The sequence below is a fragment of the Elephas maximus genome, chromosome 19, assembly GCF_024166365.1.
Source record: "Elephas maximus indicus isolate mEleMax1 chromosome 19, mEleMax1 primary haplotype, whole genome shotgun sequence".
Lineage (NCBI taxonomy): Eukaryota > Metazoa > Chordata > Mammalia > Proboscidea > Elephantidae > Elephas > Elephas maximus.
Window position 1 is genome coordinate 18,889,064 of NC_064837.1, and position 14,202 is coordinate 18,903,265.

The 14,202-nt window shown below is 48.7% G+C and overlaps 1 protein-coding gene across 8 annotated transcripts in view; it reads right to left on the reverse strand.

Annotated features, from left to right (window-relative positions):
• The window catches only part of RAP1GAP2 (RAP1 GTPase activating protein 2), a 233,457-nt gene that overhangs the window by 97,071 nt on the left and 122,184 nt on the right, over positions 1–14,202 (reverse strand). Inside the window, exon 1 of one of the 8 annotated variants that reach the window (XM_049861057.1) lies at positions 9,537–10,420. The exons of 6 other annotated variants lie outside the window; for them this stretch is intronic. In XM_049861057.1, coding sequence (XP_049717014.1) covers positions 9,537–9,566 — 30 coding nt within the window. In that variant the 5' untranslated portion in view covers positions 9,567–10,420. Of the gene's footprint in view, positions 1–9,536; positions 10,421–14,202 lie in introns of those variants that run through there. One more of the 8 variants, XM_049861058.1, reaches the window with a different exon arrangement.

Below are 14,202 nucleotides of genomic sequence, written 5' to 3' on the forward strand. Positions count from 1 at the left end.
GCTTTCAGCCAAGATTCATCTGATGTTAGCAATGATATCCCTCGTTCCACATCCTCTTCTGGACCCGGCTTGAATTTCTGGCAGTTCCCTGTCAATGTACTGCTGCAACCAATTTTTAATTATCTTCAGCAAAATTTTACTTGTGTGTGATATTAATGACATTGCTCGATAATTCCCACATTCTGTTAGATCACCCTTCTTTGGAATGGGCACAAATATGGATCTCTTCCAGTCAGTTGGCCAGGTAGCTGTCGTCCAAATTTCTTGGCATAGGCCCAAGTGCACTTCCAGTGCTGCATCCATTTGTTGAAATATCTCAATTGGTTTTCCATCAATTTCTGGAGCCCTCTTTTTCGCCACTGCCTTCAGTGTGGCTTGGACTTCTTCCTTCCGTACCATCAGTTCTTGATTGTATGCTACCTCCTGAAATGGTTGAATGTTGACCAATTCTTTTTGGTACAGTCACTGTGTATTCCTTCTATCTGCTTTTGATGTTTCCTGTATCACTCATATTTTGCCCATAGAATCCTTCAAAATTGCAAACGGAGGCTTGAGACAAGCCAAGCATGTTCTTCCTTTTTGGTATTCTAACTCCAGGTCTTTCCACCTTTCATTGTAATATTTACCTTGTCTTCTCGAGTTGCCCTTTGAAATCTTCTGTTCAGATCTTTTACTTCATCATTTTTTCCATTCACTTTAGCTACTCTATGTTCAAGAGCAAGATTCAGAGTCTCTTCTGACATCCATTTTGGTCTTTTCTTTCCTTTCTGTCTTTTTAATGACCTTTTACTTTCTTCACGATGTCCCTGATGTCTTCCCACAACTCGTCTGGTCTTTGGTCATTAGTGTTCAATGCGTCAAATTTATTCTTGTGATGGTCTCCAAATTCAGGTGGGATATACTCAAGGTCATATTTTGGCTCTCTTGAACTTGTTTTAATTTTCTTCAGCTTCAACTTGAACGTGCATATGAGCAATTGTCTGTTCCACAGTTGGCCCCTGGCCTTGTTCTGACTTATGATATTGAGCTTTTCCATTGTTTCTTTCCACAGATGTAGTCGATTTGATTACTGTGTTTTCTATCTGGTGAGGGTCACATGTGTAGTTGCCATTTACGTTGTTGAAAAAAGGTATTCAGTGAAGAAGTCGTTGGTCTTGCAAAATTCTATTACGCAATCTTTTATCACCAAGGCCATAGTTTTCAACTACCAATATTTCTTCTTTGTTTCCAACTTTTACATTCCAATCACCAGCAATTATCAATGCATCTTGATTGCATGTTTGATCAATTTCAGACTGCAGAAGTTGGGAAAAATCTTCAATTTCCTCATCTTTGGCATTAATGTTTGGTATGTAAATCTGAGTAATAGTCATATTAACCGGTCTTCCTTGTAGGCGTATGGATATTATCCTATCACTGACAACGTTGTACTTCAGGATAGATCTCAAAATGTTCTTTGTGACAATGAATGCAACACCATTCCTCTTCAATTTGTCGTTTCCGGCTGAGTAGATGATATGACTGCCTGATTCAAAATGGCCAATACCAGTCCATTTCAGCTACTAATGCCTAAGATATCGATGTTTATGCATTCCATTTCATTTTTGATGACTCCAATTTTCCTAAATTCATACTTTGTACATTCCACGTTCTGATTATTAATGGATGTTTGCAGCTGTTTCTTCTCATTTTCAGTCATGCCACATCAGCAAATGAAGATTACGAAAGCTTGGCTCCATCCACATCATAAAGGTCGACTCTACTTTGAGGAGGAGCTCTTCCTCAGTAGTAGTTTGAGTGCCTTCCAACCTAAGGGGTTCATCTTCTGGCACTATATCAGAAAATGTTCCACTGCTACTCATAAGGTTTTCACTGGCCAATTTTTCCAGAAGTAGACTGCCAGGTCCTTCTTCCTAGTCTGCCTTAGTCTTGAAGCTCTGCTGAAACCTGTCCACCAGGGGTAGCCCTGCTGGTATTTGAAATACTGGTGGCAAAGTGTCCAGTATCACAGCAACACACAAGCCACCACAGTATGACAAACTGGCAATCAAAAAATATGTTAGTTTTATCCTTAGACAATACCCTTCTTTTGGTCAATCAGTTAATCTCAATTGATTAAGCACCTACTATGTGCAAGGCATGGACTGGATGCTGGGCAAATGATGATACACTAGCAAGAGCCCAAAGTCTAGGGTCCTTGACCTTAATTATGAGACAACCAGTGCCACAGTGGTTCAGAGGAGGAAGAAAGCACTTCTTGCTGGGAGGTTAAGTGTATCAGTTATCTATTGCTGTGTAACAAATTACTCCAAAATTTAGTGACTTAATTTCTGTGGGTCAGGAATTCAGGAATGGCTTAGCTGGGCGGTTCTGGTTCAGGGATTCTCAAGTGGCTGCAGAAAGGGGCTGCAGTCATCTAAAGGCTTGACTGAGGCTGGATGATCCACTCCCAAGATGGCTCCTGCTGGCAGGAGGCCTCAGTTCCTCATCACATAGGCCTGTCTATAGACTGCTTGAATGTCCTCACAACATGGCATCTAACTTCTCCCGGGGCAAGCAATCCAAGAAGAAGCTGCAGTACTTTTTATGACTAGTCTCTGAAATCATACACCATCACTTCCACTTTATTCTATTCATTAGAAGCATGTCTTGACATCCAGGCCACTTTCAAGTGGAAGGGAATAAGGTTCTATCTTTTGAAGAAAGGAGTATCAATGAATTTGTGGACATATTTTCAAACCACCACATCAAGAAAGTCTTCTTGGAAGAGGTGGAATCCCAGCCAAACCTTAAAAGATGGACAGAAATCACTTGACAGAGAGGAGTAAAGATGGCATTCCAGGCAGTGGTAACTGCGCGCACCAAGGTGGAAAGCTGGAGAAGCAGGACATGTATTCAATGGACGGTGAGTGGATCACCCTTGCTGGACTGAGGCCTCTGGGTCAGGCATCCTGAAGACCAGGTTGGAATGGGGGGCTGGGGTCTAGGCCTGAGGAACTCTGGACACCACGAATGCAGACTTCATCTGGAAGGCCGTGGAGAGCTACTGAGGTTTAGGTACAGTGGAAAGACACAGGAAGGCAGTGGCTGACCTGTTGCTGTGTAGCTGTGTGTCTTTAGGCAAGTTGCACAACCTCTCTTAATTCCATTTCCTCATTTTTAAACTGAAGCAAACATTCCCTGCCTTCCAGGGCTCTTGTGAGGATGGAATGAGAACATTCTAGGAAGTGCTGAGCCAGAGACTGGCCCACCGGGAGCACTCAGTAAATAGCAGCTATTAGAAGGAGCTATTAGAAACATGGAGTCCCTGGGTGATGCAAACAGTTAACACATTTGGCTGCTAACTAAAAGGTTGGAGGTTCAAGTCTACCCAGAGGCAACCTAGAAGAAAGGCTTGGCAATCTACTTCCAAAGAATCAGCCGTTGAAAACCCTATGGAGCATAGTTCTACTCTGACACACATGGGGTCGCCACGAGTCAGAATCAACTAACTAGATGGCAACTGGTTTGATTACTTGAAACCAGCTTTGTCCTGTTGGGAGAGGGTCTAGCAGCTATAGGCTATTTAGCTTTCCTTGACTTCACCGGTCTTCCCAGAGATAGAAAGCATTTAGATTACTGCCTAAAAGAGTCTGTGTTTCCTGGATAAAGATGTTCCACGGCCTCAGGCTGAGACAGGTAGAGAGAAAAAAGAGCTATGACTCATGCTCAGCCTGAGTAGTGCACTGGGTGGATGGCTTCTGCGTGGTCAGCCCAGGAGCAGACACCCACCAGGCTGGCCCCGCTCCTCAGTGACTTGTTGAACTTTCCAGTGGGACAGCTCCAGCCTTGGCTAACAGTGTGTCTCCTTTTCCACCCAGAAGCAGAGTGACTCAGGCCAGCATGGAACAGCAGCCCCGGCCATTTAGACCCACCCTTGGTCCACACCCCCGGAGATGGCGTCACACAGCCAAGGGCACACAGCAGGCACTTAATAAATGCTCAGTGACGCACTGGCATTGTCCCACAGGTCCTTTGGGACAGAATGAAGCCCTTTCCAGGGCCTCCTCTGAAAGGGATCCCCCACATCGGGCACCAGGTACTGGCTTTGCAAAGAGGAATGGAATTCAGCCTCCTTGTCAATAGCAGTGTCCACTCAGCTTATTATTAGTAACGGCCATTGCCACCCAGAGCAGAGCGGTGGCCAGCATTTCTCCGTGGCCTCTGCTTTAACAGTCTGTCAAGCAGGCCATGAAATCATCACCCAGAGCCAACACTCCACGCAAGGAAGTCACAGGCTGGGTCTCAGGGTTCGATTCTGGTCCAATTACTCTCCTCTCCACCTCCCAATATAGCAAACACCTGGTTTCTTCCTTAGGAAGGGCAAAAGGTGCCCTTGGGGAGAGAGTGCTGGAGAAGGTCCAACGGAGCTGGACCAGAAGTGAACAGGAACTATAAGGCCAGTCCAGAATAATCTTCCCTGATCCCACCACTTGCAGCCTACCTAGGGACCCTCAGGAAAACTTGCTCTGGAGCCAACCCACGGCCTAGACAGTGAAGAAGTAGAAGCAATGGGAAGAATACAGACGGCGTTCGTGTGGTGTCGGCAAGTGTGTGTGGGTGGGGAGCAGGGGTTAATGGAGCCCATCTCAATATCCCAGGCCCTTCCCCACAGGCCTGAGTGGCCATGACTGGCCTGCCCTCTGGTCCACGGCAGCTCCACACATCAAGAGTGAACGTGGCTTTTCCCTGTAGATTGGTGGCTGCCCTTCTTGCTTCCCAGCTGGTGAGGCCAACATACTCTCCTTTCCCTCCTCCTCCTCTGTGACTGTGGTGGGAGAAGCGGTGCCTGCTGCCATCCACCTGTGACCTACCAGGTCCCTGCTGGGCGGCCTGATCTAGATCTGGGCTCCTGCTCAGAGTACAGGCCTCACACCTCCTGCTCAGAGTACAGGCCGAGGATCCTGAGTCTCGGACGGCCTGCTCCCAGGGCTACAGTGGGTGACAGGAGCCAGTGTGTGCAGAGCTGTGGTACAGCACCCAGCAGACGGTACACACCCCATGCACAGGGGTGGTTGCCTGGTGACTCTGCCCATCTCAACTAGGACACACACCAAGGGGGACAAAGAAATGCCAAAAGCCTTAAGAGACAGGAAAACAAGACAAGATGAAGGAGAAGGTGTTTTCCACCCAGCTTGGGTCCCAGGAAAATGAGGTAGAGATATGGGCTGGGTAGTGCTGGGGGAGGAAGAGAGGCAGGTATAGAGCAAGTTTCTCGTCTCCACTCAGAGGAAAAACATCACAAAAAAAAAAAAAAAGATTTCTGAAGAGTTTTGTAAAGATACATCGAGGTTATGGAAAGCTGGGGGAACCGGAGCCCAGAGCACACACCCATTTGGAGTCAGATGGATGTGTACACACCTGCCTAACTGCCCTGGCTCTGCGGCTGTCTCAGAGGCCCATGTCCACAGGGCCAGCAGGGGGAGGGCCAGCTGGCCACCAGCCTGACTGCCGTGGCCTGCAGAAAATGCCAAGGCTATTACCAGGCAAGACACAAAAGGTAGTTCGCTAGCATGGAAGCTCCCAGAGGGCAGGGCTTTTTATTTTGCTCACTGCTATATCCCCAGGGAGTTCCTGAATGGTGCAAACAATTACCACATTCAGCTACTAACCAAAAGGTTAGCAGTTCAAGTCCACCCAGAGGTGCCTCGGAAAAAAGGCCTAGACACCTAGTTCCAAAAACTCAGCCCCTGAAAACCCGATGGAGCACAGTTCTACTCTGACACACATGGGGTTACCACGAGTCAGAGTCAACTCGATGGCAAGTGGTTTGGTTTGGTTTGTATCCCCAGGACCTAGAACTGCCTGGCACATAATACATGCTCAAGAACCAGCTGGCAAATGAATGGCTGGATACTCTGCTGGGCAAGATGAACATGAAGCAGGCACTGGAGGCTGAGCCCCGGGCCTGGAGAGTAGACGGGGCTGGCTCCTCAGGACAGCTAGAGTCAGGGATGGACAAGCCAGTGTCCCTGCTAGTTAGCACTGACTGTCTCTGGTCACAGACTGCACCCCCTCACACCTGGACAGCCAACCTTACCCCCAGGAGTACCACCAATGAGAAGCTGTCATCAGAATCAGGGCCTGTTTCAACCAAGCCTCTCCCCACCATCAACCCATCTTCATTCTCTTCTTCCAATTTTTGACCTCCCCTCCCTCCATCTCATGCTGAGCGCAGCTCCTCTGCTGCTGGAGGCTTCAGCTCCGTCACTTGGGCCAGGAGCCTACAATGGCGCTCCACGACCTATGGCCAAAATCAAACGTGTTGCCAGTGAGTCAATTCTGACTCACGGCGACCCGTGTGTTATACAGAGTAGAACTGTTCCCCAGGGTTTTCTGGGCTGCAATTTTGACAGAAGCAGATCGCCAGGCCTTTCTTCCTGGCACTGGATGGGTTCAAACTGCCAACCTTTATGTTAGCAGTCAAACACAAATCATCTGTACCACCCAGGGACCTTGGGTCACAAACATAAGGGCACAGGGAAATCACCTGGAAGTCTTGTTAAAACACAGGTTCCTGGGACCCACCTCCAAGTTTCTGATCTCAGCCTGAGAATTTGCATTTCTAACAAGTTCCCAGGTGATCCTGATGCTGCTGGGCCAGGGACCACAGTTTGAAAACCACTGACCTACGGGATTAGTCATGTTGAATGCAGGTGGTGTGTGCAGGAGACCAACCTGGTCAAAGCAGATACGGGGCAGGGTGGGGTAGAGTGGCAGGATGGCTGGATTTTTATAGGCCATCTTAAAAAGCAGGCAGACATGTATATTGACCTCTCTAAGACAGGATTTGAAAATGCAAATGAGTACAGGTACTAGACACGTAACATAAAGGTTTCAAGTGGCAGATGGGACAGAGGTGGGGGGGATGGCAAACTGGGAGATGCATGCCCTTTCCAAAAGGGGCAGCCGCTACTTATCCCCAGCCAGGCTGCCAAGCGGAAATGCAGGCTCAGTGTTGTCAGAGTGCTCAATTTTTTAACATAAGCCAGAAATCCTAATTTTTATGTGAACTCTCCCAATTTTTATATATTGATAACCAATTAAAATAAAAAAAATATATATGACATACATGTAGACCAAACAAAATATATCTGTGAGTCAAATCAGTCCACAGGACACAAGTTCCAAGCTCTGCTCTGGACAACAGGCAGCCATTGAATGTTCCTGAGCCAGAAAAAAATGAGATGATAAAAGCAAAGTTTTAGCCAGTCCAAGGTAGTCTCTGTTGGACACCCACGATGTATCAGGCACTGGGCACTGAACCAGGCACTTGACAAATGTCACCCAATAACCCTCACAGGAGCCCAGAGGTAGGGCTAGAGTGGTTAAGCAACTAGCACAAAATTAACACAGTAAGGGCGGAACCCAGATTCAAATCCAGATCTATCCAGACCAACGTTTCACGTAGTTGACTGCTAGGCATCTCAAACGTAACAGGCCCCAAACAGAACTCTCATTACTTCTCTCCCTCATAAACCTCCTCCAGGCGAGGGTGTGGAGAAATTGCAACCCTCATCCACTGCTGGTGGGACTGTAAAATGATACAACTGCTATGGACGACAGTTTGGCCGCTCCTCAAAAAGTTGAATGTAGAATTAGCATATGACTCTGCAATTCCACTCCTAGGTATATACTCCAAAAGGCTTAATATCAGGACCCGAACAGATACTTGGACACCAGTGTTCACTGTAGCATTGTTTTCAATAGCTAAAAGGTGGAAACAACCCAAGCATCTATCAACAGAAGAATGAATAAACAAAATGTGGTCTTTATAGTACAATGGAAATTATTCAGCCATGAAGATAAAGTTCTGATACATGCTACGACGTAGATGAACCTTGCAAACATCATGCTGAGTGAAATAAGCTGGACACAAATGAACACATATTGTACGATCCCATTTGTATGAAATATCTAGACTAGGCAGATGCCTATAGACTGAAGTAGATTAGAGGTTACTAGGGGCTGGAGGAGGGGGGACAGGAGTTATTGCTTACTGGGTACTGAGCTTCTATTTGGGGATAGTGGCGATGGTTGCACAACACTGAATTTAATTAATGTCACCGAATTATACACTTAAAAATGGTTACAGTGGCAAAATTGTTTTATGTATTTTATCACAATTAAAAAAAATCTTCCTCCACCCTGACCAGTCCCCTCATCTCAGTGAGTAGGACCTCCATCCATCCTAACACTCAGGACAAAACCCTAACGGTCACTGTTGATTTCTCGTTCCCTCCTCCCTCACATCCAATGCACCCATAAGTCCACCATCAACATACACCTGGAGTCTGACCACCTCTCACCACCCCACTGCCACCATCCCCCCTCCTCATCTCACATCTGGACCACACAACAGCGTCTTTGTCAGCCTCCCTACCTCCACACCAGCCCCTCCCCAACCAGCTCCCCCTACAACAGCTCCATGGTCTTTCTGGAAAAATAAATCAGATGACACCAGTCCTCAGCATAAGACCTCCCAGTACACCACTACACATCCCCAGCCATGTTCTAGAGGGGTCAGGCCATTTCTGCTTGATAAATAGGGTCACCAGCACCACCACCCCCCCCCCCCGACCCAGCATGGAGCCAGTGGTTGCTCAGCCTGAGGTTGGGGAACTCCTTGGCCCAACCTCCAACAACTGTCCTGTCACTTGCCATACTCTTTCCTAAAGGTTCACCCTCAGCTACCCTAGAAAAAAGGGATGACACAGCTGAGGGGAGAAAACAGCACATCCCCACCAGCAGCAGGCAGACCTGTGAATGAGGATGAGCCCAGCAGTCCAAACCTGGCCAAATCAGCCTGGGCCCCCTCATGCTCCCAGAGAGGGGCACCAAGGGTCTGGCAGTGCTGTAGCAGGGGACCCACAGGGCTTCCAGAGGCAGTCTGGCTTGGCAGAAAAGGACCTTTCTCTGCAGACCAGTGGGAACCTTACACATACCACTCGAGTGTCACACCAAACGCACAGCTTTGAGGCCCCTTGCCAGGGCCATTTGCGCACCACAGCCTAGAGAGGACAGAGGGCTGGACCCACAGGGCTGGGCTGGCTAGCTCTCAGTGACTGGAGCCAGCCTTGCCAGAGTCCCTCCCTCTCTACCCTAGAAACCCCCACCTGTGGCATAGCTCTCAGCTGGCAGTGGGTCCTCTCGGGCCCTGGCACAAATGCCAAGAAGCTTTCTCAGCTCTGCCCAGGTGAGCTCTGCCCAGGCCCATGCCAGGATCCCCACCTCTGATCTCCAGGCCAGGGGGAAATGTCCTGCCCCTGACTCTGTTCCACTCCTTATGACCCCGTACCCCAATACACACCCACAGTCCCCTCTGTCCCTGGTCTCTGTCCCTCCTTCCCCTGGGTGACAGGTGGCTTCCATGCCCCATGGTAGGCAAACAGTCACCAAGGGCTCCTTGCCAGGTGTCAGCAGGACGGCTCTGCCCTTGCCCCGTCTCTGGGCCGCAGGCCTGCACGGGCATTCCTCCACAGCCCGGGGACACTTACCAAAAGGTTCTTTAAGAAATCCATCATCATCTTCCACCAGCCCCTCTCCCCTTGGCACGGGGGCCCGTCTGCCTAAGCACCACAGCAGGGCTGCTGTTGCCACCACGGCTGTGCTACTGCTGCTGCTGTTGCTGCTGCTGCTGCTGACGTTGGACAACTTCCTTAAGATCAAACAAGGAACTGCAGGATTTGGGTGTCCGCCCGGAGTTGTTATTCCACATTGACTGCACTGACCTTTGACCTCTCCTTTGCCAGTGCTGTTTTTCTGGGGAGCCCAGGGCTGGTGGAGCTGCCACACATCATGCGTCTTAAGGGCAAGGGGTCCCTCCCAGAGGAGAGGTACCATGCCAGCAGGTTGTAAAAAGAAACCCATTTTGGAGCCTAGAAAAGTAAGGGGCTGGCGGCATTCTTTCCCTCCCATTCGTGCCTGGAGTGAGTTCTCAATGCTGCCAGCCTGTGATGCCAGCTGGAAGGCAGAGCGGGGCAAGGATGTGAACAACAGTGCAAGGCCTGAAAACCAGAGGTCTGGTCGGCTGTGGGATTCCAGGCAGGCATTTCACTTGGTTGGGGCCTCATATTTTCCATCTGTGTATTGGGAAGCCCTGTGTGTACCCAGGTTCAATTCTCAGCCAGTGCAGCCCCTGTGCAGCCACCACCCATCTGTCATGGAGGCTTGTGTGTTGCTACGCTGCTCAACGGGCTTCAGAAGAGCTTCCAGATTGAGACAGACTAGGAAGAAAGGCCTGGTGACCTACTTCCAAAATCAGCCATTGAAAACCCCATGAGTCCAGGTCAACACAACAGCAGCAAACAACAACAACGTTCAATGAGAACAGAAATGAAGTGAGAGAAGGAAATCAGATGCCTGCATCTTTAAAGGCATTCATGAAGACCTAACAGGGCCTAAAACACCACTAGCCAAAGGCTTGAAGAAACAGCTAAAATAAGCACTTGCTTCTAAGGGTGGGACTTGTGGGAAAAGGCAGAGGGATAGGGAATTGTCTTTCAGGAAAAGCCTAGATTTTTTTTTTAATCCATTGTATACACTGTTAAAAAAAAAAAAAAATTTTTTTTTAACGTGCTTTAGGAAAGAGAGCAGTCCTCATGCCCTGTAACTATCCCACAAGAAAAATTAAAAATAACGTAAGTGGCTTGGAGAGACTCACACTTGCACCCCCAGCTCAAGGCTGAGAGGCAGTTAACAAGGGCCTGAGAGGGAAGAGTGAGACGCCAGCCATGGGGACTCAGCCCAGGGCTAACCTGGGTCTCAGAGTCTCCTTCCCACAGTAATAAAAGCGTGATACTCAATACCCATCCAGGGTCCCCGTTTCAGGTTTGGGATGAAAGCAATGTCTCTGTCTCAGAAGAAATGGAATACATGTTTAAATCCCTCCAAGAATGGCAGCATGATGTGACAGAACAAGGCTTTGACTTGCGGCTCTGCTGCTTATAAGCTGTGGCTTACAAGCTAAGGCCTCTGACCCTCAGCTTCCAGATCTGTAAAATGGATACATATGACCCACTGGGCAAAGTGGCTATAGAGTAGGAGAGATGCATGTAACGTGTCCAGTGCTCAGCAGGGAACGAAACATGCTCAGTAAATGCCAGCTGTGAGGATCATTATTTCTTCCTCCCAGATTTGGTTTGGTGCCTACTTTTCATAGCCCGGCCCCCAACACAGCGTGCAAAGTTCCCCACTACATGCTCAGGCCCATCCAGGAAGCCAATCTTGTCTCCCTTTCCCCCTCCTGCCCAGTCTACTGCCATGCACCCATCTCCTCCCTCCAGCCCAACCCCATCCTGAACTTGCCGGAGCCCCAGAAACCACGGCCCGCATCCCATGGGAGAACAGAGAGGCCAGAACATGTCCCTGGGGCCTGGGGGAAGGTACAGCTCAATCCAGGGCAGGCGCAGGAGCGCCTTGGCATGGGCCCGTCGCTAGGGCTTGAAACAGCACTGGAGGTCAGAGGGGTGGGGTTGAGGAGGGGCAGATTTCTAGGATGAGAACTACGTCATCACATTCATTTGGAGAAGCCATAAGGCAGAGGGACCCTAAGTGGGGACAAGGCTAGCGACATCCCTTCCAACTCCTCAGATTCTCATAGAAAAGATCGTCTTAAGGGAAGGGATGCAGCCAAGCTCTCTGGCCTCCCTGACCAGGCCTGCCCCTAATGAGCCCTTCTCTCCCTTCCCTGGAAAACGGGCCCAGGCTGAGGATCACCTCACCATCCTCCCTGTTCCCTCCTGCACCCACCTCTGGCCAGTCTCCATTCTACCTGCTCAGAACCAATGAGTCATTTAGCGGTGGTAGTTTAGCAGAAGAATGCTGGCTTTCCAAGCAGAAGACCCAGGTTTGATTCCCAGCCAATGCACCTCACCAACTGTCTGTCAGCAGAGGATTGTGCGTTGCTATTATGCTGAACAGGCTTCAGCAGAGCTCCCAGACTAAGACAGCCAAGGAAGAAAGGCCTGGCAATCTACTTCTGAAAATCCTATAGATCACAAGGGTCTGATCTGCAACTGATCATAGGGATGGCACAGGACTGGGCAGCATTTTGTTTGGTGTGCATGAGGTCACCATGGGCTGGTGTCTCAGTTGTCTAGTGCTGCTACAACAGAAGTACCACAAATGGGTGGCTTTAACCAACAGAAATTTATTTTCTCACAGTTTAGGAGACTAGAAGTCCAAATTCAGGGTGCCACCTCTAGGGGAAGGCTTTCTCTCCCTGTCAGCTCTGGAGGAAGGTTCTTGTGTCTTCTGAGCTTCTGCTCCTGGGCAATCTTCATGTGGCTTGGCATCTCTCTTCCCCCATCTCTGCTTTGCTCATTCGTATAATCTCTTTCCTATACTGCTCCTGCCTCATTAACATAACAAAGACAACCCATTCCCAAATGGGATTATAACCACAGGCATAGAGGTTAGGATTTACAACACAGATTTGGCAGGGGAGGGGGGACATAATTCAAATCATTACAGTTGGGGACCAGCTCAACGGTAGCTAACAACAACCTCCCCTCAACCCACCCTGCCATGCCCATTCCTGCAGCCTCATCCCCCTCCCCCTTACAAGGTACAGCATGCCCTGGGCTGGCAGGACATGCCACCCCCCTGGCCACAGCACCCCAAGGTTCAGCAAGCCACTTGGTCCAAGCCCCTGCTTCTGCACACGAATGCACACAGAAATGCACGCAGAGACAACGAGGAAGGAGAGAAGCAAAGAACTAATGATGCCCCTCCCAGGGTACTTAAATGAAATGAGATGGCAAATGCAAACATGCCTAACACAGGGTGCCATGGATTGAGCTGTGTCCCCCCAAAAAATTTCATCTTGGCTAGGTCGTGTATGATTGTCTACCAGTTTATCTTCTGATGTGATCTCCCTACGTGTGTTGTAAATCGTATCACTATGATGTAATAAAATGGATTAGCAGCAATTATATTGATGAGGTTTCCAAGACTGGGTAGTATCTTGGGCCAATCTCTTTTGAAATATAAAAGAGAGAAGCGAGCAGAGAGACATGGGGACCTCACACCACCAAGAAAGCAGTGCCAGGAGCAAAGTGCGTCCTTTGGACCTGAGGTTCCTGCGCTGAGATGCTCCCAGACCAAGGCAAGATTGATGACATGGACCTTCCTCCAAAGCCAAAAGAGAGAGAAAGCCTTCCCCCGGAGCTGATGCCCTGAATTTGGACTCGTAGCCTACTAGACTTTGAGAGAATAAATTTCTCTTTGTTAAAGTCATCCACTTGTGGTATTTCTGTTATAGCAGCACTTGATGACCAAGACACAGGACAACAGAAGCTGATCAACAAACATTCGCTGATTCTAAATCTGTTGAATTTTTACAATTCATTTCATGATTTGCGGGGGGGGTAACACTTACTGAGCTCTTAGTCCACGTGCTGGGCCCCTGAGAAATACTTTGTATGGGTTCTCTTATTCAAGCCCCGTGACCACCTATGAGGTGAGCGCTATCGTTATCCCCACAATACAACTGAGGAAACTGAGGCTGGAAGAGTTAATTAACTAGGCCAAGAACCAGCATCAGCGATGCAAACCCACAGCCAGTCTCCAGAGCCCAAGGTGTGCCCACCACACTCACTCACGGGCTTGGGTACACGACTTAGATCAGCTGGTTGATACAGAACCCACCCATGCCCCTGAAAGCCTTTCTGAAACCTGAGTCAGAATTCCCAAAGCAATTGACTTGGTTTTAGTACATATCATATTCTGTTTTATGCTAATGGCTATGGCTGTCTGATCTTTCCTTTAAACAGTAAGCTCCTGGAGGGCTGAGGCCCCATCTATCCACCAGAGTCATACACATGCCAGACTGCATTAAATCTAAAACGCCATCCATTGTAGGATGCACGTTATCTTATGTAAGAAAGCAAAAGGACAGCCAGTTACCAACTATGGCATGTCTTTGCTGGTAAGATGCATCTTGATCTCAGAGTTGTTAAATGAGAGAGGGGTGGGGGGTGTGTGAAGAGGGGGGAAGAGACACGAATCTTAGAAATGATGAAATACAGTAGCAGATACTCGGTAATTTGTACTCAGTAGTTATTTCTTACGGTAGTCGAAAGAACGCTGAACTGGAAATCACAAGACTCAGGTTTGCATCTTAGCATGTGGCTAAGAGGAACGCTTCATTTATCTCTATAA